At 44.4% G+C, this 22,944-nt stretch overlaps 1 protein-coding gene across 1 annotated transcript in view; it reads right to left on the reverse strand.

Moving 5' to 3' along the window:
- Positions 1 to 22,944, reverse strand: part of efnb1 (ephrin-B1) — a 57,143-nt gene that overhangs the window by 26,266 nt on the left and 7,933 nt on the right. Inside the window, exon 2 of the mRNA XM_086307719.1 lies at positions 6,017 to 6,294. Coding sequence (XP_086163845.1) covers positions 6,017 to 6,294 — 278 coding nt within the window. The remainder of the gene's footprint in view (positions 1 to 6,016; positions 6,295 to 22,944) is intronic.

The following is a 22,944-nucleotide window of genomic DNA, read 5'->3' on the forward strand; positions in this document are numbered from 1 at the left end:
CCCCTTCCTGCCTACTTTCTCTCTTTCAGTGGGGCATATCTTGTGGAGGTAAGACAATGTGTGCACCACTGCGGCAGCATTCTGGTGGGGAAGTCTGTGCGTGTCAGTGTCCATGATGGTACACTGTGATGGAGAGTGACAGCTGTCGGGAGGCATCAGGCGTACTCTGCCCCGCTACACGGGAAGAGGAGAAGTGCACCACGATAGGTTGCCTCCGTCTCCTGCCTCGTGGCCCTTTTTCCCTTATATCTAGCAGAGCTTTACCGGCCCGGTTAACCACTGCAAACGTCTAACCAAGCAGTCACGCTACATTATCTCAATGAGGAGCGAATGGGAGAGAAAATGAAGGGACTATTTTTTTTTGGCTCCTGCTAGGTGACATATAAAGAGTGCCTGTGTATATATTTGTACAGGCGTGTATGCTTGTCCTCCCTCTCTCTCTTACTGCTCTGTTGCTCATTTTCCCCATTATATTTCCTTTTCCTTTAAAAGCCTCCTGTCTAAAATCACCTCTCCTGCCTCTAACCCCTAAACGCGCCGCAGTCATTTTGCTCACAAACAGCTCGTTCAAAATCCACGTGTTTAGACAACGCAATGAAATATAACCAGTTTGTCCGCTTTTACACCTGGATGGGGGGTGGGAATGTGTATGTGTGTGTACATAGCTGGCATGGAGGGAACTGAAGGTCTGGGATTAAGATCAGTGCAGGGTTATCATTACTGACCCCCCTGCTGTGTTTCCGTGACCCCTTGGCCATGAATTTTGACCTTTAAACCCACCACGACTCCTGTAAGAGCGGGGCTGGGATGAGTGGACGGGATCCCCTGTGGTGATCACCAGAGTCAACACACACACGCTCACCATTTGGTGCTTACTTTACCCCAAACCTTTTGTTGCTTATTCTGCCCCACGGAAAGAGACGAGGTAAAGGATGGGAGTGGGGGTGTGCGAATGATAAAGGGGCTAACAGAGCCACGGAGTCAGACTGGAGGTCGGGTGTGGACAAGAAAAAGACTGCCAGTAGATTGAGTGGAATGTCCACTCCCCTGTGCGTCTTCTTCTGATCTCAAACGGTGTCTTTCCCGTCTGACCGTTAATCAGAGCAGATAAGCCAGGTCATTATACACAGAGCAGATTTACACCGCTCTGCTGGCTGACCGGACCACATTCCCACAGAGTCACTGGGATAACCTACTCACATCTTCTAGGCAGGGATAAGCTTGCCTAAGGGGGCCTCAACACACACACACACACACACACACACACACACACAAACACACACACACAGTGCACTGCTGCACAGGTAAAGCAGGCGGTGCGTTCAATGCAGGTGCTTATTCTCTCTTCTCTTGCTCCCTCAAGGAAATGCACACATAACACACACACACACACACACACACACACATATGCGCCAGCCACACATGGCCATTATCTAAATGATAGATGAAGTGTGTCATGGTGTATGCACAGGCTGCGGTGGAATAAATAAAACAAGCTTTTCCTGTTGCAAAGGACAACAACATTACCATAATACCAAGACAAATACTACATCCGATTACTGCTGACACGAAAACGTTACAGTATATGAGCCTAATAATGATCCACCATCAGGCTGGATTCTGCACGACCAGACTCCCCCGTGAAGGATTTACAACTGCTTCTGTGAGAAAACACTATGGAGAGAGTGTTAAGTGCTCCTAATGCTTACATAAAAAAACACACATCAGCAGGAATGCTGTTACGGAGCAGAGACACAAGAGAACGTTGCAGAAAAGCTAATTCGAGCTAAAGTAAAGCTGATGTTCGCTCAAACCGCAGTCGAGATGCACGGAGATGCATGTGCCATTAATAAAGTTCGCTCTAATATTTATGAAGACAATATGCGGAGAAGCTCTGCGAACAGCTGGTTAGCAAAACTTTGAGGAAGACGCCCAAAAATAACAATAAAAAATGCCCAAGGTGTTATCTGCAAGACATGTGGGCGTAATAAAGCTCAAAGAAATATTTCTAAAAGTCCACGAGATGCGTTGCAACAGCAGCCCACCCCTCTCTAAAAACGTCCCTTGATAACATCACAAGCTTCATGCTTCTCTGCATCCCCGTTTGTGAGGGGGAGTTCGCAAGTATCGATTGAACCGCTACACATGAAAAGAGAAACATATGTGCGATTTAATTTGTGTGTGTGGAGAGTGTGAAAAAAACAGAAGCCACTTGTGAGACTAAAATCTACACATCTGAACTTTTGAGATGTTTTATACCCAAAGTTACATTTTATACAGTTAAACCATGCAAGGAAGACTTATGTTCTTATTTGGGAAAAATGTAACATAAGGAGATTAATCGTGTTTTGTGAATATTTGGAAATATAAAAAAATTAATTATGTGTTGGATAAAACACTGTTATGTATCACGCCTCATTAGAGGAGACTGGTACTGGGTCCATGTTTTCCTGCAGTAATTTCTCATTGTGCCAGTCATCCTCTGGCATACGGCAGCTTGTTGCATGAGTTTAGACAGTGTGTTTCTAATGTCAGAGTCATCTCTAATAGTTTCAGAATAAATCACAGATGCAATGAAGACTTTGACTGACTGTTTTCTGAGACAAGATCAAGCAAAACTCGGCGTCTAATTTTAGAAATGTTTTAAAGTCAGACAACTTAAAAAAAAATAAATACTAACAGAAGATAAAATTAGAGCCTAAGTAAGCAAAACAAGGCCTTATTTTCCTTTATTAGCTCAGTATGTTATCATGTGCAGAATCCCATTAAAAAGACAAAAACAGCAAGTGTTTCATCTTTTTGCAGATTGAAATCATTAGCTCCTTCCACGATAAAGACGACATTTGATGACGTTCTGAAACCTCAGTGTATATCAGTAAACACGTGGTGGTGGTGCAACTTCTGATGCACATCTGTGCTGATTCCTGCTTATGACAGAAACAGCTCAGTTCAAATAAGAGCTTCAAGAGTTCCTCCTAGTCGACTTTCAGACTGCAGAGCATTAAAGAGTGGTTCTAAAAAAACATAATATACAGTAAAAATGCATGTTGTCTTTCGACTTTCCCGAATAAAACAAATTAATGTTGTTTTTTTGATACGCTCATGCACGATCTGCCTCTGCAGCTCGGCTGGCTTATCAACAGTTAAAAGATGTCAGGTGAGATTTACTGTTACCACCAAGCCAAAACTAACAATGAATGTCTGCTGCAGTCTTATCAGAGTGCATTTAAGTGTGAATCATATGCTTTATGTTTTTTTAGATTGCACCAGTGATAGAACTCCTCCAACGTCAGCCAGAAACTAAGGCTGTTGAAGACATGATAATCCTTGTGTTGAAGGACGGCAAAAGGACAGTGAGTTAATAAGACATATACAAACCAACCGCCCCTACATGTTAAACTGTTTGCAATGAAGTAAAGTACCTGAGATAAAACCCCTGTTTCCGTTTCTCTTTGAAGGCTTTGAGAGTTTAAACTGGAGTTGCCAAGCCTCTTCTCATGCTGGCAAGGCTAGAAACCAAAAGAGGATCTATAATAGTTGCTTTAAATTCGTAATGATTTTATCTTTTAAATGTGTCAAAACTGCACTTTATATCTGGTTTTTCAGGTGTGAGTTTTTCAGGTAAATACAAATAATAAATGAGGTTTCAAGGCCAGATGCTCCACAGTCCATTCTCTGAATTTTTAGCAAGCTATATTTGATGCACAACTACTAACAGCTTCAATTCTGATGACTCGAACCTAGGGACATCCTAAAATCCCAAAACATGGCATTCGATGTATTTAGAGAGAAGCAGGAGGAGGCGGCCGACCGGTATTGGTATCTTCCAGGATTATCAGGACAACTTCTCCTATTCCATCAGGTTTAAAATGGTCCTGTTCATTTTGAAATTGCACGTTTCAGCCCAAGATCCCAAAAGTCTGACTTGTTTCTAAATCACCCCCTGTCAACCTTTTTCCAGGGTTCGGAGTAACAGGATTGAGGTTTTCTACATTCTCCAGGAGAAAGACCTCAAACCCACCAAAGAACCAGACACTGCTGTGATTCTGGATTTTCCGGCTCCTCTGACCCCACCTGTTAAACCACTGGTCATTACTTCAGTGCTAAATTACTCAACCAGACACTTGGGTGAAGCAGATTTACACAGCCAAGTTTAGAGGTAGATGCGGTCCCATCAGTTTTTTCCCCCTGCTGAGCCTCAATCCTTAAAGGAAAATATAGTACGTAAAGGAGCAGTCCAACCACGAGAACTCCTTCCAGCTCTTACACCCATTGCTAACTCTGAGGTAATTACTACGGCATCAAATTACACGAGCAGGAATCTGTGTGAAAGGCAGCAACCGCCACCCAGTACAGTGACAGACCCAGTTCCTTTGACACCCTCTACTAAAAGTCCTTTACTGATAGACAGACAAGTGAGGTTACAAATTAAAAGATCTGTCCTAAAGCCAACCAGAGAGCAAGACTCTGCTATTGTTCCAGCGTGACTGCAAAAATAGTCACCTATAATAAGGAAGCAGTAATAATTTATTTTGACAGTGTCTAAAAAATATGTGTAGGGGAAAGTTTGCACAATCTACAATCTTAAATTTTTTAGTAAGTAAATTTAACACTACACAAGCATTATTACTAAACAAAATATGGTAAAAGTACACATTAGATGGAAGGGCAAAAAACTTTAATTCTACAAGTTTGTAATTTCTTAATAATTTTCCAGAATATTTCCCAAAAATAGCTTTACAGTTTTACTTTACTTTTGGCACTAATTACAGAGAAAATACACATTTCCGTAAAAGAAAAGCTACATTTAAGCCCAAACTGTTCACTATTTATTTATCTTTGCAAACTGAAGTCTCCATATATGTTCAGCTGCCTCTCTGTGACAAATTTGGCATTATCGCACGCCCATCTGTCTGAAACGTTTCGCTCTGGTGATGAAAAGGTACGCTCGAGTTAGTGGAAGCGATAAAATAAGAGTGCAACAAATGCACTGTATTTTTGCATTTCGATCACGTAGAAAAAAAAAGAAAAAATAGTACTTTTTTATTTTTATTTTTTAGGAAATGGAATGAAATATTACCTCATATTATTATAATATAATTGCATTCTAATTGTTTATGTTGTGTTAAATTAACCTTTATTTAACTTCAATCAGCAGCGGTTAAATATAATAATATGCACACAAATGCACGTATGTAAAGTACATATACACACATACATGTTATAAAAGACTGAGGTCCAACATAATAAACTTCAAAGCTAAACAAACTAAAAACAGTGTATTAAGTCACTGTCACAGTCATCTCAGACCAAACAAGGGCAGTAATGTTCAGGCTTAAAAAGATTTCCAAAAGATTTGAAGCCTTTTCTTCTGTATGAGCTCGAGGAAAAGCTAGAATAAATAAGTCAACAGCTTCCTGTGGTTTTTTAAGACAGCTGGCGGTCAGTAAAACAGAAACAGACAAGTGTTTATTTTATTACTGACGTTTTAGCAAAAAAGCAATATTTAAACCTAAAACGCTGCATCTAGTGGGAACTGCAATATAGCTGTGTTGTTCTCTGTAAAACAGCAGTTTGAAAGAATAAAGTAGAATCAGGCTGAAAACTTTAAGTGAAATATCGAAACAGTGCCCGAGCGCAGAACTAAATAGCAGCAGTAAATCTACTCGGTGACTTTAGACGACTGCAGAAAATTCTATTTTTCCCACCACAAAAATGTAAAAAATAAAAAACCCAACATTCAGCAGTCAGTCAAGGTTGCCACTTTAAGGTCCCGTAATGATATGGAACATTTCCATCCTAAACACCTAATACCGCTCTGCTCTCTAGCTGCTGCTGTGGTGCTGCTGCAGCGGCCATTAAAATGCAGTTTTCCTAGGAAACTCCCAGGTGTGACTGTGTGTAACTGAGTGTGAAGCAGAGATTATTACTCAGATCGTTCAGTCGGGCCTCTGCGGTTAAATGAAGGTTAAAAAGCTAAATATCAACAATAAATCATCTTTCACGACAAACTTACAGGTGATGTAGTAGTTGACGTTCCTCTTGAACTCCAAGCCCATGTAGTTGGGGCTGAACTCCTGGAATTTGATGGTGAACTTGATGTCCTTCTCGGGTTTGTTACAGTTGACCAGGACGTTAGGATCGAGGACTGTACTGCAGCTCTCCGCCTGCTCCCTCTTCACCAGATACAACTTGTAGTATTCGTAGTCTGTCCCTTGGTCCGCTTTGGGACAGATGATATCCAGCTTGTCCCCGATGTCGGGGTAAATCACCAGGCCTTTTCCAGCCACAAACCTGAGAGTGGGGAGGGGGGGAGAAAAAGAAAAGAAATTGTTACAAACACATAAAAAACTAAGTCTGGAAAAGCAGCCGCATAATTCAGCAACAGTTTATACAGCCTTAATACTTTGAGCTGTCGGAGTTATGGGTTTAGATTTGTCTGGCATGGCCTTTTAGGCAGAGTGCAGTTAATTTAGCCCCGCAAAAACACTACATATAGCAGCTTGACATTGTTCAGCATTAGTGTGTTTCACACAAATCCCCTTAAGTTCCTTCTCATACTTGGATATGAATCAAAGCATACCAAAAGTTTGCGAGAAGGGAAACAAGATGGCCTGACACAAAATGGCCGCCACAGAAATGGCCGTACGGGTCGGATTACATCACATTTTTGAAAAAAAGCTTCTTCATGATTTCAGATTTTTTGAGTTTTGGATAATACCAGCCTGTCGGCGTGGTATTCACATGGCATCTACTTCAGTAGCCTGCATCTCTGGAGGAAAACATTGTACCAGGGGTCTGCTGGGAGCTTACAGCTTCCCGGTTCATCTTCCCCTCTGCCGTGATCATCTACTGAAGGATTAAGATAATCCATCTGGCCTTACTGTACCTCTCCACCTCGCTCTCTGCTGCCAACTCAATCAGATCAGCTCTTGTTCTCCTTTATTCACTAAAGGTGGGGAACAGGAGGATACCCAGTGTGTGTCTGTAAGTGTATGTGAAGAGAGGAGGCGGAGGGGACACGCCAAGTACTAAGCAGTATGTTTGGGCAGTGGTGTGTATGTTTATGCACGCCTGCCTGTGTGTGTGTGTATGAGCGGTCAGAAAAATGGGCTGAGGTTGCAGTCTGATGTGGGGTGGGGGCTGGACGGGCTGAATCATTGTTCTGGACTTGTTTGAGGCTTAAAATGTCAACATGGTTCAACTCTGCTGTCCCAGTTAGCCAAGCATTAACCCAGACAGCCGGACTGACCACGGGTGTGTTTATGTACGTGTACGTGTCTGTGTGTGTGCGTGCGTGTGTCATGGGCGCAGACAGCGAGCACAGCAGCAGGGCTATCTGCTAGATCTGCCCATGCCAGCGGATTTAAGCAGGATTTAGCAACGCGCGATGCATTTGTTGTTTTTTCTGATCCCTTGTGTTTTAACAAGACATCAGGGGTTGGGCCCCTCTCTGTCCCCCCCTCTCTCTCACAGTCTCTTCCCTCTTTTTTTTTTACCCTTCACAGTGTAATCTCACCTTATCTACAGCCCCTCATTTCATCGTCACACACATCATTTCACCAGTAAATAACTGACTCCTCAGACAGCCCCGGATGAAAGTAGAGAACTGATGCCTGATAGTGTAAGTGCGCGAGTGTGGTCGAGCTTATTGGGGGGAGGCAGCGGCAACGGCGGTGGTGCTGCGTGATCACCAATCTTCTTCCTCTGATGATGTTAAACGCTGGCAAACACCCACCCATTGTAAGAAATGATCTTTTAAAAAGTCTTCAATCTTCAGAAGAACCCCCCCCCCCCCCCATGAAAATTAACATGATTGGATTAACATTCATGGCCATTCATCTCAGACAGGGTCATTACCAAACATATGAGTTCATTCACAAAAGAGATATGAGATATAAGATAAGAGACATGCAAAGTGGTCGAAATCCTCTCTGTCAGCCCGGCTGAATATGATGTCATGAAAGCATGTGTGGGATGGTGGGTATGTGGGGGGGGGGGGTCTTATACAACGCTTGGAAGCGGGTGAGACGTTATTTGGCCGCCATTGTCTGAGGCTCATTGGGGTGGAGGTTGAGGGGAGGGGTTGTGCAAATTCAAGGGCCGATAAGAGAGAGGGAACTCGGGGTATCCTTTTGTCCTACGTCTCCCGACAATCTGCCCATTTTCAGCAGCAACAATTTGCATGCGCTTGTGTGCTCGTGCACTTGTGTGTATGCGTGCATCCATATGTTTTCATGCATGTGCGTGTGTGTGTGCGCTGTGCCCAGTTACACGTGCGTACGTCTATGAAGACACAGACACAATCAGTCTCTAATTGGATCTACAAGATGCATCAGTGAGGCATAAACAAGTTTCCATGGCAACATTAGGCTTTGTTACTGACCACCCCTCCCCTCCCCACCTTCTTGCTATTCCTCCATCTACCCCCCCAGCCCCCTCTATTTCTACTCCACAATCTCATTCCCCATTGCTTTATCCTTCCCTCTCATTCACCTCCTCAACATTTCCCTCATTCCAATTTTCCCTCATCACCACCACCACCCCTTTCTCCATCCTCCCCCTCGCTTCTCTCTCTACACACACACACACACACACACACACACACACACACACACACACACACCTACAGAAAAACAAGCATGAAACCACAGAGCAGGGGGGGAAAGGAGAAAGAGGAGGCAAACATCATGATTACACTGCTGTTTGTTTCACTCAACAAGTAGCTTGCAGTTTCTGTTTTCTTTGTAGGTAAATTGTTGGCAATTTTTGGGTTTTTTTTGATCAAATGTTCTGATTCAAACATTTAAAAGTCTGGCTAGCAACTAAAACGAGTAGCCTCACACTGGACTCCTCGCTTTTACAGGCCATTTATTCCGTTATCAAAGCAAGCCACAACCATTTAGATGAATAATTAAGATTTCCAAAAAATCTTAATATCTTAATATCCCTGAAGGATTTCATCGCGAGCCGGCCCCTGTCATTGATTCAATTTTCCAAGCAGGCCTCCTAGTTGGCAGTTAGATAGCTATCCTAAGTGAATTCTCCGCTTCTGTTTCCCAGCCTTTGTTAACTGTCTGCTATAATGAGGCTCTGGCTGCTGTGGAGGTCTGGAAGCGCCATCGCAGATGGGAAAGAAGCAACATAAAAGAAATAGGGCAGCAATTAGTGTTTAGCCCAGTTTAAAAGCCCTCCACTTGGCAAGCTGCGGCCCAGCTCCAGTCCAGGATGTGAAACTAAACTGGTGGGCTGGGACTTTGTCTCCTGTTTGTCTCTCTGTTGGCTTAATCAGCACCACTCCGGTGCTACACACAGCCACGCAATGAAGAGGAGGAGACGAGTGACTGAAGATTATTGTACTTTTGAGGAGGTCGAAAAGGGAAAAAAGGGGGTTGGCGGTGGGGTGGGGGTGAATTGCATCTTTCATTCATGTTGTCTGGAGACTTTTTAAGACCTGTTGATGAAAGAAGGTTGAGCGCACAGAGGAAGAGCTGTGCAGATACAAATAATGTTTCTGGGAAATGACCCTGAACGTGAGAGAGCCTTTATTCCCCTCATGTCAAACGAGGTGGATCTGCCTGAACCAAGCAAAATAAAGAGAATCATTTTCAAAACAACCAAATGAGGTTGGTTTTGTTTCATCTGGATGGCTCCACAGCATGCTGAATCCTGTAAAGAGCTTATGCAAACATACCTACGCTGTGGTGGAGAGGGAACAGAAAACAACGAAGCAAAAAGAGAGGAGAACCCCCCACCCTCCCACCCTTTTCTTTTTACATTCCACTGGTGAATATGAGCACATGATCTCAAATATGCTACACCCCCCACCCACCTTCCCATATGCGCACACACACACACACACACACACGGATGTGAGAGCACACAAAAGCACTGTGGGGTGCATCCTAGGCCTTCCCAGCCCAACTTCCCAGCCACCCCTATTCAAGCACCCTGCCCTCACCGACTTTCATATAAAACGCCGCCTACACTAAGGCCCACTCAAAACCCCTTACAGAGCCTCAATCTCCCCCCACCACCGCCATGTTCTCCACCCCCGTCCAGTCAGCCCGAGCCTCTGCCCCGAGCGTTGCGCTGGCAGGCAGCCTTGGCCGCTGAATGAATGGACCCGAGGCACAGGAACTGAGAGAGAAATGGGCAGAGACGGCTCATATCAACAGAATGGTGTCAAATTGATTTGTTCCTCCTGAGCAGCAGCTCGAACATGCCATACATATCAATTAAAATCAATTACATTTCTGCGACGTATACACAGTTAATTCCTCCGTGCCAGGCCCCAGATGCAGGCTCTTCTCTTAATGTCTCGATTTTGCAGCTGGGCGCATAATTACTCTCTCGTTCTCTTCAGCCTTTACAATACATAAAATCATGTAAAATAACAAACATATGCACGCTCTCCACAAACGACAACAGGTATTCAATTCCCCCTGATATCAGCGTGGTAATTATCACACCAGGAGATCTGTTCCCTCACCAATTACTTCTTCTCTCTCTGCATTATCCACACAATCAGCATGGCCGCCCCCACCCCCCACCTATTATTAGAGATTACACTTTCCATACGGCGTGAGACATTTCCTAACATTTCAATCAATACTCCATAAGTTTGCCGCTCAAACATACTAGAGTCTCCCTGCAGTAAAGCACCCGTGTGACACAGTTATGCTTAAGTCTGCAAAGAACACAAAGCCGTGTTATGCAAAGAGCATTGTGGTTGAGCGCTTGTGTAAGATAGTGTGCGGCGGCAGGGATTTACAACAGATTCATTCACTTGAGGCAGTCTATGTTTTGTGTAATCACAGGGTACAAATGCGTCCTGTTCTCATTCAAGTCAATCAATATTAAATAATTGCCTGCTACCAGGGACTGCTTTGGCCTTTCATTTCCCTCTAGGTGCAGCCAACTGCTTGCTCGGCCTCGCAATGAAAACATTCAAATAGCAGGTTCTGAAATGGCTTCGCTCTTAATGTGGCGGCACGCCGCATGGTCGTTTCAGGCCAAAGAGAGTTTTGCCACTAATTCACGTGAACGACGACAGAACCAGACCCCAAACCGTTCCGAAGCTTCGAGAAGGTGAGCTGGTCGCAGGGTTGCGCTTGTAGCCCGCAGCCCGACCCCGATCGGTTGTATACATAGCTGGCTTCTGTCAGGCTGTCGCGGGGGCAGATGTTCTTAGGGAGGCCTGACTATAAACACACGCGCATAAACACACGCCCCGCAGTGTACACACACAGATTTCCTCACATGTCAAGCACAGTAAACAAGTCGCCTCCAATGCTCACCCAGGCCCCACACACACACATAAAGACACATGAGCAAACACAAGCATCCTGAAATTAAGAAAAACAAGGTCCATCTGGCCCCAGAACTGTTTAGTAAAGCAGGAAGGATTTGACCCTTATTATAGAAAAAGAACAACAAACTAGCCAGAGGGTAGCGATATTGGATAAACTATAAACTCCGGTCCAAGCTGCACTGTAGGCCAGACTTGGCAACAGTGACTTGCTGAAAAGTAGAAAGCTTGGTATTTTCCCTCCGGGCTGTCCCCATTAGAGGGACATAAATGACGATGTCAGAGGCAAAAAAAAAAGACAGACAGAATATCCTGAATTCCACCCTGCAGAGAACTGCTTTTGTATGTGTGAACACAGGCTTCCTTTTTCTCTCTCTTTCTCACAGAAACACACAAACACGACACTAGCTTTAGTTAGCTCAGTCAACAGGCTGGCATGCAGAGCAGATCAGATCCCATCCAGCGTGGCTCATAACAGTGGCAAACGGATGAGCTCCAACGCAAGCGCACACACCCCTCGTGTTCAAAAACGAGCCCCGTATGCTTGCCCTCTATCACTGTCACATGAAGGGCTAGCATAACACCATCAGCGGCTGTAATGAGCTAACAAGATGATGCCCAGATGGCCTTGCCACAAGTAGGACAGAAGTGGACGTTGTTTCCAGACGAACAAGCTGAAGAGCACTGTTGAGCGAGAGGAGTGTCAGAAGTCATTAGGGAGGAGAAAGAGCATAATCTGTTTCTTCTTATGGCCTCTGTGGTTTCTGTCGGAGCTGAGCCCATCCCTCCCTAAGAGCAGGGGAGTTAAGCGAGCATGGGTGTATGCGGCGTGATTGAACGGCATCCACGGTATCGCTGACAGCAAGAGAAGGCCCAGACTGTTGCTCTCTGGGCCTCCACTTATTCATTCTTCAGCTCGGGGATTGAGCTCTTCCAGCTGGAGGGCTGAAGAGAAGAGAAGAGAAGAGAAGAGAAGAGAAGAGAAGAGAAGAGAAGAGAAGAGAAGAGAAGAGAAGAGATTTGGCTCGGCTTGAGAGACATTGGGTCAGTTTCAGCCTGAGTTTAGCCCTCATTCTGAGGTTGCTCTGTGACCCAAACACACACAAGGCTCTTTCCTCTCCCCTAGCCCCTTTCCTGGCCACAACACAACACACACAGACACACACACACACACACACACACACACAGCCAGCTGCCTCCCATCACTGAGGAGCAGCCACAGATGGGCTCTGCATGCTCCGTAAAGATCTCTCCACAGGCCCAGTCTACAGTCACAGCCAAACCCGCCTGGCCCAAACTCACTGTATATGTGCTTGTGTGGCTGTGTGCAGATTATACATGTGTCCGTGCAGGCCTGAGTGGGTGACGGTGAGCAGGCCTGTGTGCCAGACGCCCCGATTGAGCCAAAGTTTGCGATGAATGTGCGTGTAAATGAGGTGTGGGCTGCTGGACGATCACAGAGAGAAGGATCCCCGAGGACGAGCTGCCGCAGGGCAGAGAGTCGAGAGCTGGACCGGGATGCGAGGCTACAATCAGTGCCGAGCAGACCGAAAAGGGGGAGAAATCAGGAGAACCTCCCAGACGAACAATAGCATCCCTCACCCTCACCATGACTGGGTTTCACTCCCACTTAAGGGAGCACAGGAAGAAACCAGGGGAAAGAAAAAAAAACATAACCATTATCAAACCCACACAGCTTGCAAACATGCTACCAGAGGCCTTTTTGTGCTTGGTATCTCTAACCCCATCAATAAGCCCTTAGAAAACATTTTCATTAAAAAAAAAAATTGCTGCTCAGTCACATGCACTAATAAACACATCCAACACACACACGCACACACACACACACACACACACACACACACACACACACACTAAAACGTTAAAAAGTTATTTAATTTCTGTTCAGCTCAGATACAGCCAGTCATGGTTAAATTCAATTGCTAACAATTGCCCTCCTATCTCAGCATGGTTAAAATTACTTGAGGGATCTCAGTTTTAGACTGAATAATGAAGCAAGTAAAAAAGCTTATTGAGGATGAGGGTCTGGATATGGTTTGTTGCTAATTTTCCAAACTTGTGCTTCTAATAAAAGTGGCTCTTAGAAACACCGTGATGAAGTGCAGCTGCCCGGTTTAGAAATATTCTGGCACCCACACATCTGGGAATCAAATCAAATCACCAAAACACACTGGACACCCATTACTAATGTGGTTTTTCCTCTGAGGGATAGCTTGACATTTTGAGAATTTTGTTTATTTGCTTCCCAAAAGGCTAGCTTAACCTAGCATAAAGTTCTAAACGTCATAAGAGAACATGTCACTTTAATACTTCAGTTTATAAACATGAGATATGATCATTTCTAAGACCTTAAGGTGCATTTAGGTTACCCTGCTCTGTCCTATGTGACAAAAGTAAGTAATTTCTCTGTTTAAAGTAAGCTACATTGATACTTGCTTGTTTTCCAAAAGGCTAGCTTAACCTAGCATAAAGTTATTAGTACAATAAGAAAACATTTTGGTTTTACTCTCCAGTTTGTGTCATATAAAAATGGAATATGATAGTTTTTAAGACCTAAAGGTCCATTTAAGTTAATTTGTGACATAGGGCAGAATAGCTAATTCTCTTGATTTCTATTTTTTTTCTTTAAACACTTTAACGCTTGCTTCTAAAAATGGTTAGCTCAACCTAGCATAAAGCTCTTGAATACCAAAAAATAACATGACATTTTCACTTCAGTTTGTGTCATATAAAATGAGATATATTGTGATAATTTGCTTATGCTTGCTTGCTAGCTTCATAAATAGCATAGTCTTTATCATAATTCTTAGCAAGAAAGAGCAGGTGATTATATATTCCAAAAGGTCAAACAGTTCCTAAATGAATCTGCCATAATGTGATAATATATTAAGACTTGTGCTCTTTCTTCTGAAGGATTACTTGACTTTTTCAAAATTTTGTTTATTTGCTTCCCAAAAGGTTAGCTTAACATAGCATCAAGTTGTGAATGTGAAAAGACATGATATCATTTTAAAACTGTATTTAGTGTTCTATATAAAAATGAGACCTGATCATTTGTAAGAATTACAGGTATATTTTAATTAATTTTTTCACATAGGACAAAGCCGGACAAACCATTTTTCTCAATTTCCAGTCTTATGCTAACTTAACCCATATGGAAAAGATATATATAAATCTTATAAAGTTTGTATCTGTCTTGTGTGAAACTTGTATGAAAAGCATAAAAGAGTGAGAACAGATATAAGATCCTTAGAAAAATTATATAAATGAAACTTGTATGTTTTGGATACTTCCTAAAATAGTATACAAAAGTAATGAGAAAGTGGCCTTATATGATTCACTATATGAAGCAAGCCAAATCTGATGCAAGTCTTTTATAACTTTTTCCTATTTCTTTCCCATATGGGAAACAAGCCTGATGTTCACTTTGATGCTTGCTTAATTAATGTAAAAAATAATTATATATTCCAAAAGGTCAAATAGTTCTTAAATTAATCTGCCCTAATGTAATAACATATTAAGACTTCCAGAGTTGGGGTCTTATAGAAAGATTTGAGTTTGCCTCTATAGAATACAGAAATGAACCGCATGCAGGTTGAACTTTACAGCAGCTCTTTACGATCAAAGGGGAGCTACATCTATATTTTATAAGCCTGTATGTTGTTAACAGGTGTTAATATGACACAGCTACAGAAAATCTGGAATACTGGAAAGACACCAAAGCCTTCCTGGAAGAACAAAGGGAAGACATGGTGCACAGAAAGCGAATCAATCAATCTCTGCCAGAACACGTCTGGCTTTGACAGCGCAGCTCTGAACCCAGAAGTAAAAGATAGCACGCAGCAAAGTTCAAAATACTTCCATTGTTCATCTGTCAGTGTGAAAGACAATTGCACGGGAGAGGGAGGAAAAATACTAACACAATATTTATCTTGTGTCCCCTTCCATCCTGACTTACTCTTTTTTTAATGTATTCCTGCTATTGTGAGGAGTGCTGGGAGATGGATGGGTAGAGGAGTCCGGTAGGTGATATGTGTCTGCTACAAGCACTGTGCAGTCACTCACACATTTCCCCCTCCGTCTCCAATCTCGAGGAACGGCAATAATTCAGTCACCAACAAACAGCACCGGGGTTTTTTTTCTTCTTCTTCTTCTTTTTCTTTGTGGCATTTCAATTGTCGGTGGTTGGTGGTTTTTCTTCTGCATTGTTCTTGAAACTGCTTCCCTGGGAAACTGGGAAAGTCAAACAGCTGACGAGATGTCACCTCATGAACTCCCTCCTTAGTTTCACACACTCACAAACAACCACGTCGGCGATCTGACACACACTCACCCGGTCTCTCTTTTCTCCTTCCACAAACACGCACACACAATTCTAAGGATCTCTCATCAACCGCGTGTCAAGCTCAGTGACACACATCTCTGTCTAAACAGGCCATGAGCTGCTGCCTCTCACAGGCACTGGCTGTTGCCTTTCAAGGCCGGTGACTCTTGATCATATCAAATTGGACATGCGAGTCTTATGAAGGCTGCCGGTCTTCGCTCTTTGTTCGCGAGTCACGATAAAAGTCTCCCAGTGAACGTCTCGGGGTTTATCTTAGAGTGTGGACACATTCCTGAAAACCTTGTTTTCCATTTTGCCTCCAGCAGCGATCACTAAAAAAGTATGTGTGTGGTGCAATAAAACTTAAATTTAACAGTCATTTCCCCATAGCAATACCTGCTCACTGTGCATGCCCGTACCTGGGCTTTGCACATGCCTGTTGCGACTGGCGTTATATGAGAAGCACGTATGACCCGAGGAATCATCCGGTTGTTTGAACAGGGTTGTGAACACACACATTCTCACATGTGCATATATACTTACACATTCTTTAAAAGCCAACAGTAGCGAAACAAGAGAAGATAGGCCTCTCTGTATGCAGCTGACAGAGTGAATTACACAGAGAGCTAAAAACCACCGCTTCCCGTCTCACCCAACAGCACTGGATGGCTTTCAGATGGATTTCTCCGAATCTTGTACAAACAGTGAGTCAATATCGGGGTAATGGCCTATCGTTGAGGAAGAACAATTCACAAGTGATTTGCGGAGAAAATGTGTGTTTAGGGCACTTTGGACCGCACTCTGTCACCCAGCCGTAACTAGGGCGCTCTGCCAACAGGCTCCATTTGCAGGGCTTGACAAGAGTACTGCATGCAGGTATTTGAGTATTCTACCCGACCCCTTAATATGTGCAGCCATTCTTCATCAGAGGCAGGCATCGGAAAAAGAAAAAATAATAATAATAAGAGAGAGAGAATTCCCACTGATGAATAGCTGATAATTCTGTTTCTGACGATTCAGGAAGCCATGAAATCAATGACAAATTTGCATTATGAGCAAACGTACACGACGTTTTAATCCTTCCGCACTTTGCCTCTGATATTTATGCCTGTCGCGGGCGCTTTCATTATCATAGAGCGTGTTTAATATTTCTCAGCTGCGTGAGAGGGACCGCCACACTACAGATGATTGAGTGTGCTGGATTTAGTGTCGTTCTCCTTCCCTTTCTCCAGCTGTGACCATGTACTTCAGGACATATACACACACACAGACACGACAGAGTCAACCGAGAGAGAGGGCACCAGAGAGAAGGGGGGGGAAAAAAAAAAAAGGGGAGGCGGGGAGGAGGGAGCAAATCTGAGGACGTGGTGCCAACCAGAGAGGCCCACCGTGCCTCAGTCCCATCTCTCCAGCTGAGGGCTTTGATTCGCCTGATTGTCTCCAATATTGAGACACACAATAAACACAACACTTGGCGGCCATTTGCAATTCTAATCAGCTCCTCTCAACTGGCCAGGACAACTCGGCTAGAGCCCTCTGAGATATCACTCATCTGACTGCAAAATAATGACACAATCATCGCCATGGCTACGCTCCTACTACATCCCATGAGCGGCAGCACAGAGAGGATATTAATACACAGGAGCACTTGGAGAACCAAACGAATTAGCAAAGAGATTAGCCAGATACCGGGTTAATGAATGTGCCACGCAAGGAAACGTGCTCACACCCACCTCCTCTTTAAAAAAATGAGGAGCAGCAAGCGGACAAGCTAGCAGGTCTACACCTGTTTCCGCAAGTGCATGCCGCAACAGGTTTGCTAAATAAACTATCTTCTTTCAACGCGAAATTCCGACTATGTAAACTTAGGCTGATTGTTTCTGGATAAGGCAGCGAGTTGTTAACTTTGACAGCACTATCTGTTTTTCAAATGCTCTGCAGAGTGCAGAAAAAGCAGCATGCGAGCTCCGATGCGATCATTATCGAGTGAAACCTGAGCCTATATGTTGACACGGTGAAATACTGTGTTTCCTGGTGTTAAGAAGTTAACGTAATTTAGGACGTTTACGATAAGATAAGAGCGAGGGGGGAACGAGGGGTTTATCCTCAACAAACTGTCCCAAAAATCCTACATCTGTGAATTCTAAAAAGCCCATCTGTTGGCTTTTCTCCCCCGTGCCGTTTGCACCGACTTGACAACATGACGGTAATAGATGCTTTGCAGATAAATGAAAGCAAAGTGACATGCAATCATCCAGCGTTTTAGTAGCCTTGATGTATTTGCTTTAACACGCAGGCGGAAGATGAGAAACTGAAATTTATTTCAGAAAATAACAGGCAGGTCTTATGAAACTGGTTATTAGACTTGCAAATCATTCCGATGATTCATAACCGGGACCATGCTCGTATGACCTCGTTTTTGTTTTTTATGTTTGTTTGTTTTTTCCAAGCATGCACAAGTGCATGCCTGCATAGGTTCATTTAAGTGTGTGTTGGTTTGTGAGGATTCTTGCAGGGGCATGTGAGCGACAGCCTGTCAGTGAAAGCGATGTCATTATCTGGCTGATGTCTGTGTGAATTGTGACCGGGTGCAGGGTCACATCTCTAGTGGGAAGCTGACACTGCGGACAGGAAGCATTACTTTATGATTTTCCCTCCAGGAGGAAAACACTCATCACAATCAGCGACGCTACTGTTCAGGCCTCGTTTAGAGGTTAATTCAATATGGGCAGCATGCTAATGACAATAGCATGACGAATGCCTACATCTTAAAACCCGCTTTTTACAGGATACATGTTCTTTAAAATAACATAGTGGGGAATTTTTTTATGCTTTGTTCTCAGTGCCTTGAAAAAGAAGAAGGGAGGGAGGGGGGTTCAGGCAAAGCCCTTCCCTCCCTGTTCTTAGCCTTTGACTTTTTCTGTGTAACAACAATACACGGGGTTTTAGTTCAGTGTCCTGCAGTCGATCTGTTAGGCCACTGATAAGAGAAGCTGATGGATAGGTTTAATCAGCCAAGCCCAGGGATCAAGACCACGGGACAGATCAATCAAATGCTGTGTGGTTTCTAAAAGAAACTGCTTTTATCAGTGTCAGAAAGGACTCTCGCTGGATTTTTTTTTTCTTTTTTTGTGTTTGCAGGAAGGAAGAAAGCAACATTAGCAAAGTAAACTAAATATAAAGAAACAAGGGAATGTATTTCAGGTGCATGAGTGGAAAGCTACACTAACTAAGCCCGGCTAAAAATAAGTGCAGCAGAGCAGAAAAAGAAACATCTGTAATCACTACGCTGAGATTGTTAAAACTCCTTGAGGCAACTCTCCGACAAAGCATAAAACTAAATGTCCCTGGTCTCTTATATACTAAACACCTCCTGACATAAACAGAAATAAAATGTAAAAAAAACCAAAACCTTCTGAAACAGTGAAACTAAACCTGCACTGAAATCAAACAGGAAGCACAACAGAAAGACTGAGAGCTATCTCCAGCGCACAACAGATCTCTGTAGAAGAGAGCAACGATGAACTGTAATAACTAGGACGCGGTGCTTTTAATACACAGCTGCCTTCCATTTCTTAAAAGAAGCTTCTTATCGGAGAATTTGAGTGACAAGCCTATTCTCTCGCTTACAATCTCGGGCTCATGATTGTAAAAGACAGCTACACATGTCCCATCAAATCCAAGACAAATTGGTTCCTCTTTCTTCTTTGCCTTGGATGGGAGATCTTATCCAGGCGGACATGCTTAAGTTGTCAGTGGGTTTTCTAAAACCCGTATTGAACGGCATATTGACTGATGCAATCGCGGAGACACACATCATTAGGCTCATTAACAGCGAATGTAAAAAGGGGAGGACGGCCTAACTGGTGCAGCGGGAGTCTGTGTCTCCTCTGATAACACTCGCCTTTAACAAGCGGAGCGCGCGGGCAAAGATGCAGGCTGTCGGTATTAAAATGAAATGTATGCTTGTGTGTGTGATGCGTCTGCTAATAAATAGCTTGTTTGACATGACGCTGTTCTCATTCGCGCAGTTTGCTCTGTGATAACCGGTCGGATTGTGGCCTCGTAAAGATGCTCCATGTGTTGTTTTAGGAAGCCATTACAAACTGGGCCGTCTCCATTACAAGGGCTATCTGATCATTATTACTGCCATCTGTAACGCACACTCAAACCTTAATCTGGGCGAGCCAACCACAGCTGACTCCTGAGTTGGCACGCACGCACATCCATACTACCTTCCCCTGTATGTGCGTGTGTGTACATCCAAACGTGACACGGCAGCTGTTGCCTCGTCACATTGCAGGCCCTTGGGCTCGACACATTTTACTCCAGCCTACTAAAGCAAGGCTGAGTGGAGCAGCGCAATCCCATTGAAGCCACTGACTTGCAAGTCTCTTTTTGAGAGGCCGAACCCCCTCCAACACCTGTGCAATGCAATCGCAATCTCCCAGCCAGAGCTGCTCCCACCCTTCAAAGGCTCGTCACAGGACGCACATCTAATGCAGAGAGATGGCCGGTTAAAGCCTCAGCCAGGCACACCGCTTTGAAGCGACTGCTCCGGCCCCACCAAAAGAGAAGCCAAATCATTTCCCTTCCCTCTACCCCCGTCCATTGTGCGAGAGGTGCACCAGGCGCTCTTATTCGGTGGCCGCATGTGGGGCGCCTTCAAAGATCACGCCACTCCATTCCAAAGCAGGGCCACTACAGGAAATGAGACTCTCCCGGATGCACGGGGGCTTCTCGGCGATAAATATATTCATGCATTCATGTATATTTCAAATAAGAATTTGACTCAGCCCGCATAATGCACATGGCAAGGTTCAGACTTTGAGATTCTTGACATGCATGAGGCGCTACAATCAGGAGTGTATAAATAAATCAGAAAACGCAGCAAACAGAGCTCCTAAAAGCAGCAACACAGGGCCTGAGCTCGGCGCGAAGAAAAGGACTCGCAGAGGTTTGTCTGAAAGAGAAAAAGCTTTCATCTCCGAGACAGCAGAGGAGAAGAGAGGAGTGATGTGATGGATGTTTGGGCTGTCATGTTTCACAGCTGGGGGGGGGGACTTGAGACAGATGAGAGGAATAGCTAAAAGTAGTCAAACTTTTCAGGGCGAAGGGGAAAATGGAAGATGAGACAGCAGAACAGCGGATGGAGCGCCACACATTAAGATTAGCCGGTTAAAATCGCAGTGTGAAATCTCGTGCTACGGAGCCTCGAGGGGCAAAACCGCCAGAGTAACTCGTTAAATGGAGCCGACGCAACGCCGACGGTCGTGTTCTCCGAACAGTTCATAAAGGGAAGCTGAGAGGTTTTGGAATATTGTGTTTGCTTTAGCAGACCCTAACTCCGATTTCCAATATCGGAGAGATGATGAGGGACTTCCACGGCTGAGCACATCATGGGGGAGAATAAACACACGTGTAATGGGAAACATGTGTGTGCGAGATGAAACGGCCTCCCTCATATGAATGGGATGAAATATAGACCTGCGTCCTGCCGGGCTCCAATCAGGGCCGTAAGAACTCGGCATGGAGGGGAAATGACGGACCCCCGACGGGCTCACACACACACACACACACACACACACACACACACACACGCACACACACAGATACGGATAAGCTGCCAATATGGTCATTCTGGAGCAGATTCATGTGGAGGCCAGAGTCTGACAGTGACATCTCCATTCACTCCTGAATTCTTTTTCGCTTCCCAACATGCATGGGCACACACACACACATGCACACACACATGCACACAGAGCTAGAGGCCATGGGAGGAGGAGGAGCAGCACTGAGGCATTAAAAAAAAAAGCCTTTCTCCCCGCCGTGGGTCTCTGTGGGGTTTAGCATGGCATTATGGGAAGATTAGACTTTAGAGTGCTTTACTATCTGATGTCATTGTTGGTTTTACGTTGTCTGGATGGCTTGTGGAACTCGGACCTGATGGCAGGCACATTTCTCTCCAGACAAAATGCTCGGGGCTGCAGTTGTGATTGATTACAGGTTCCTATTGTATCTGTCTGGTATGGCTCTGTTGGAAGAAGAATTAGTCAGACAAAAAAAGTCATGGAAACGCTACACATTTGACTCCATCAATCAAGTCAGCAATCAAAATAATTCAATTAAGAGACTTAAATCCCGCTGGCTCACCAGTCCCTGCTCCAATAGCCCAGAGACAAACTCAATTTACTGACAACCCATACATGATAGCATTAACTCCACTTTAAGGCTCCAATCTTTTTCCATTACTTATGTTTTCTAAATATCAAGGGAAATTCAGAGGAAATAGCAGAGCTATGGTGTTTACGAGAGACGACAAGTTGGAAAAAATTAAATAAACAAGAGCAGCTTCAAATGCATAATGAAATTGTAGAAGGGCTGTCCGGACAACTAAGCTAATTTGCAAGTTGTTTAGAAGGCAGACTTATTTGCAAAACACAAGAAACTTTGCAAATGTGTTTTCATAGGCCGTACATCAATGATGCAGGATTGCAGACAGACTGGGAAGGGAGGTTGCTGAATATGTGTGTAATTGTCTTTTTTCCCCCCCGTTTCCGAGGTGTGAAAGGGAATGCAGGGTTGCGCTGGGGCGTCCCGGGGAGAGGCGATTGAAGCGTCACTCACAGCTGCCACACAGAGCCCCGGCGCACACCAAATCCCAGGCCCGGGCTTTTCCCGGGCAGAGGGGCCGGGGCCGGGCCTGGGAGCAGCAGGAGTCCCACAGGCCTTTTCTTCCAACTCCTCTCACCAGCACAAGGGGGACCAGGTCCCTGCTGGGAGTTTGCTTAGAAAAGACTGAGCCAAGACTTGGCAGAATGGGTTAACGGAGGCATACACACACACATATACACACACTATTTCAAATGCTTTTTGGGGGCTGTCTGTCTTGCCTGTGGGCATGGTGGGAAAAAAATGAAGTAGGGAAGAGAAAAAAAAACCCCAAAGATAAATCAAACTTCCAGTTAACAGCTGAAAATTTGGGACACGCAAACGCAGAGATGCAGAAAGAGACGACGAGCAAGAGAGGCACTGCTCAAACTAGATTACCGGAGAAATGAGTGGGGGGTTTTCTGCTCGATGCCCGGGGAGCCTAATAGAGGAAAAGTCCCAAGGATTATACACTGTGCCATTTCCACGCTCGCCCTAATAGTCTCCATGTCCTGCCTCTGTATGCCATAGATGGATTATGATGCTTTATAATTAACATGGGTAAGGGGGTTGTTACAGACCGCCCATCTGCCACGCTGACACACTTACGGGGGGTATCCCTTGGGAAAAGGAGGCC

This window comes from Aulonocara sp. 'chitande type north' Nkhata Bay, linkage group LG2 (genome assembly GCF_057382095.1).
Source record: "Aulonocara sp. 'chitande type north' Nkhata Bay isolate Kocher_YH1m ecotype deep benthic linkage group LG2, A_spYH_male_GT1.1, whole genome shotgun sequence".
NCBI classification, from domain to species: domain Eukaryota; kingdom Metazoa; phylum Chordata; class Actinopteri; order Cichliformes; family Cichlidae; genus Aulonocara; species Aulonocara sp. 'chitande type north' Nkhata Bay.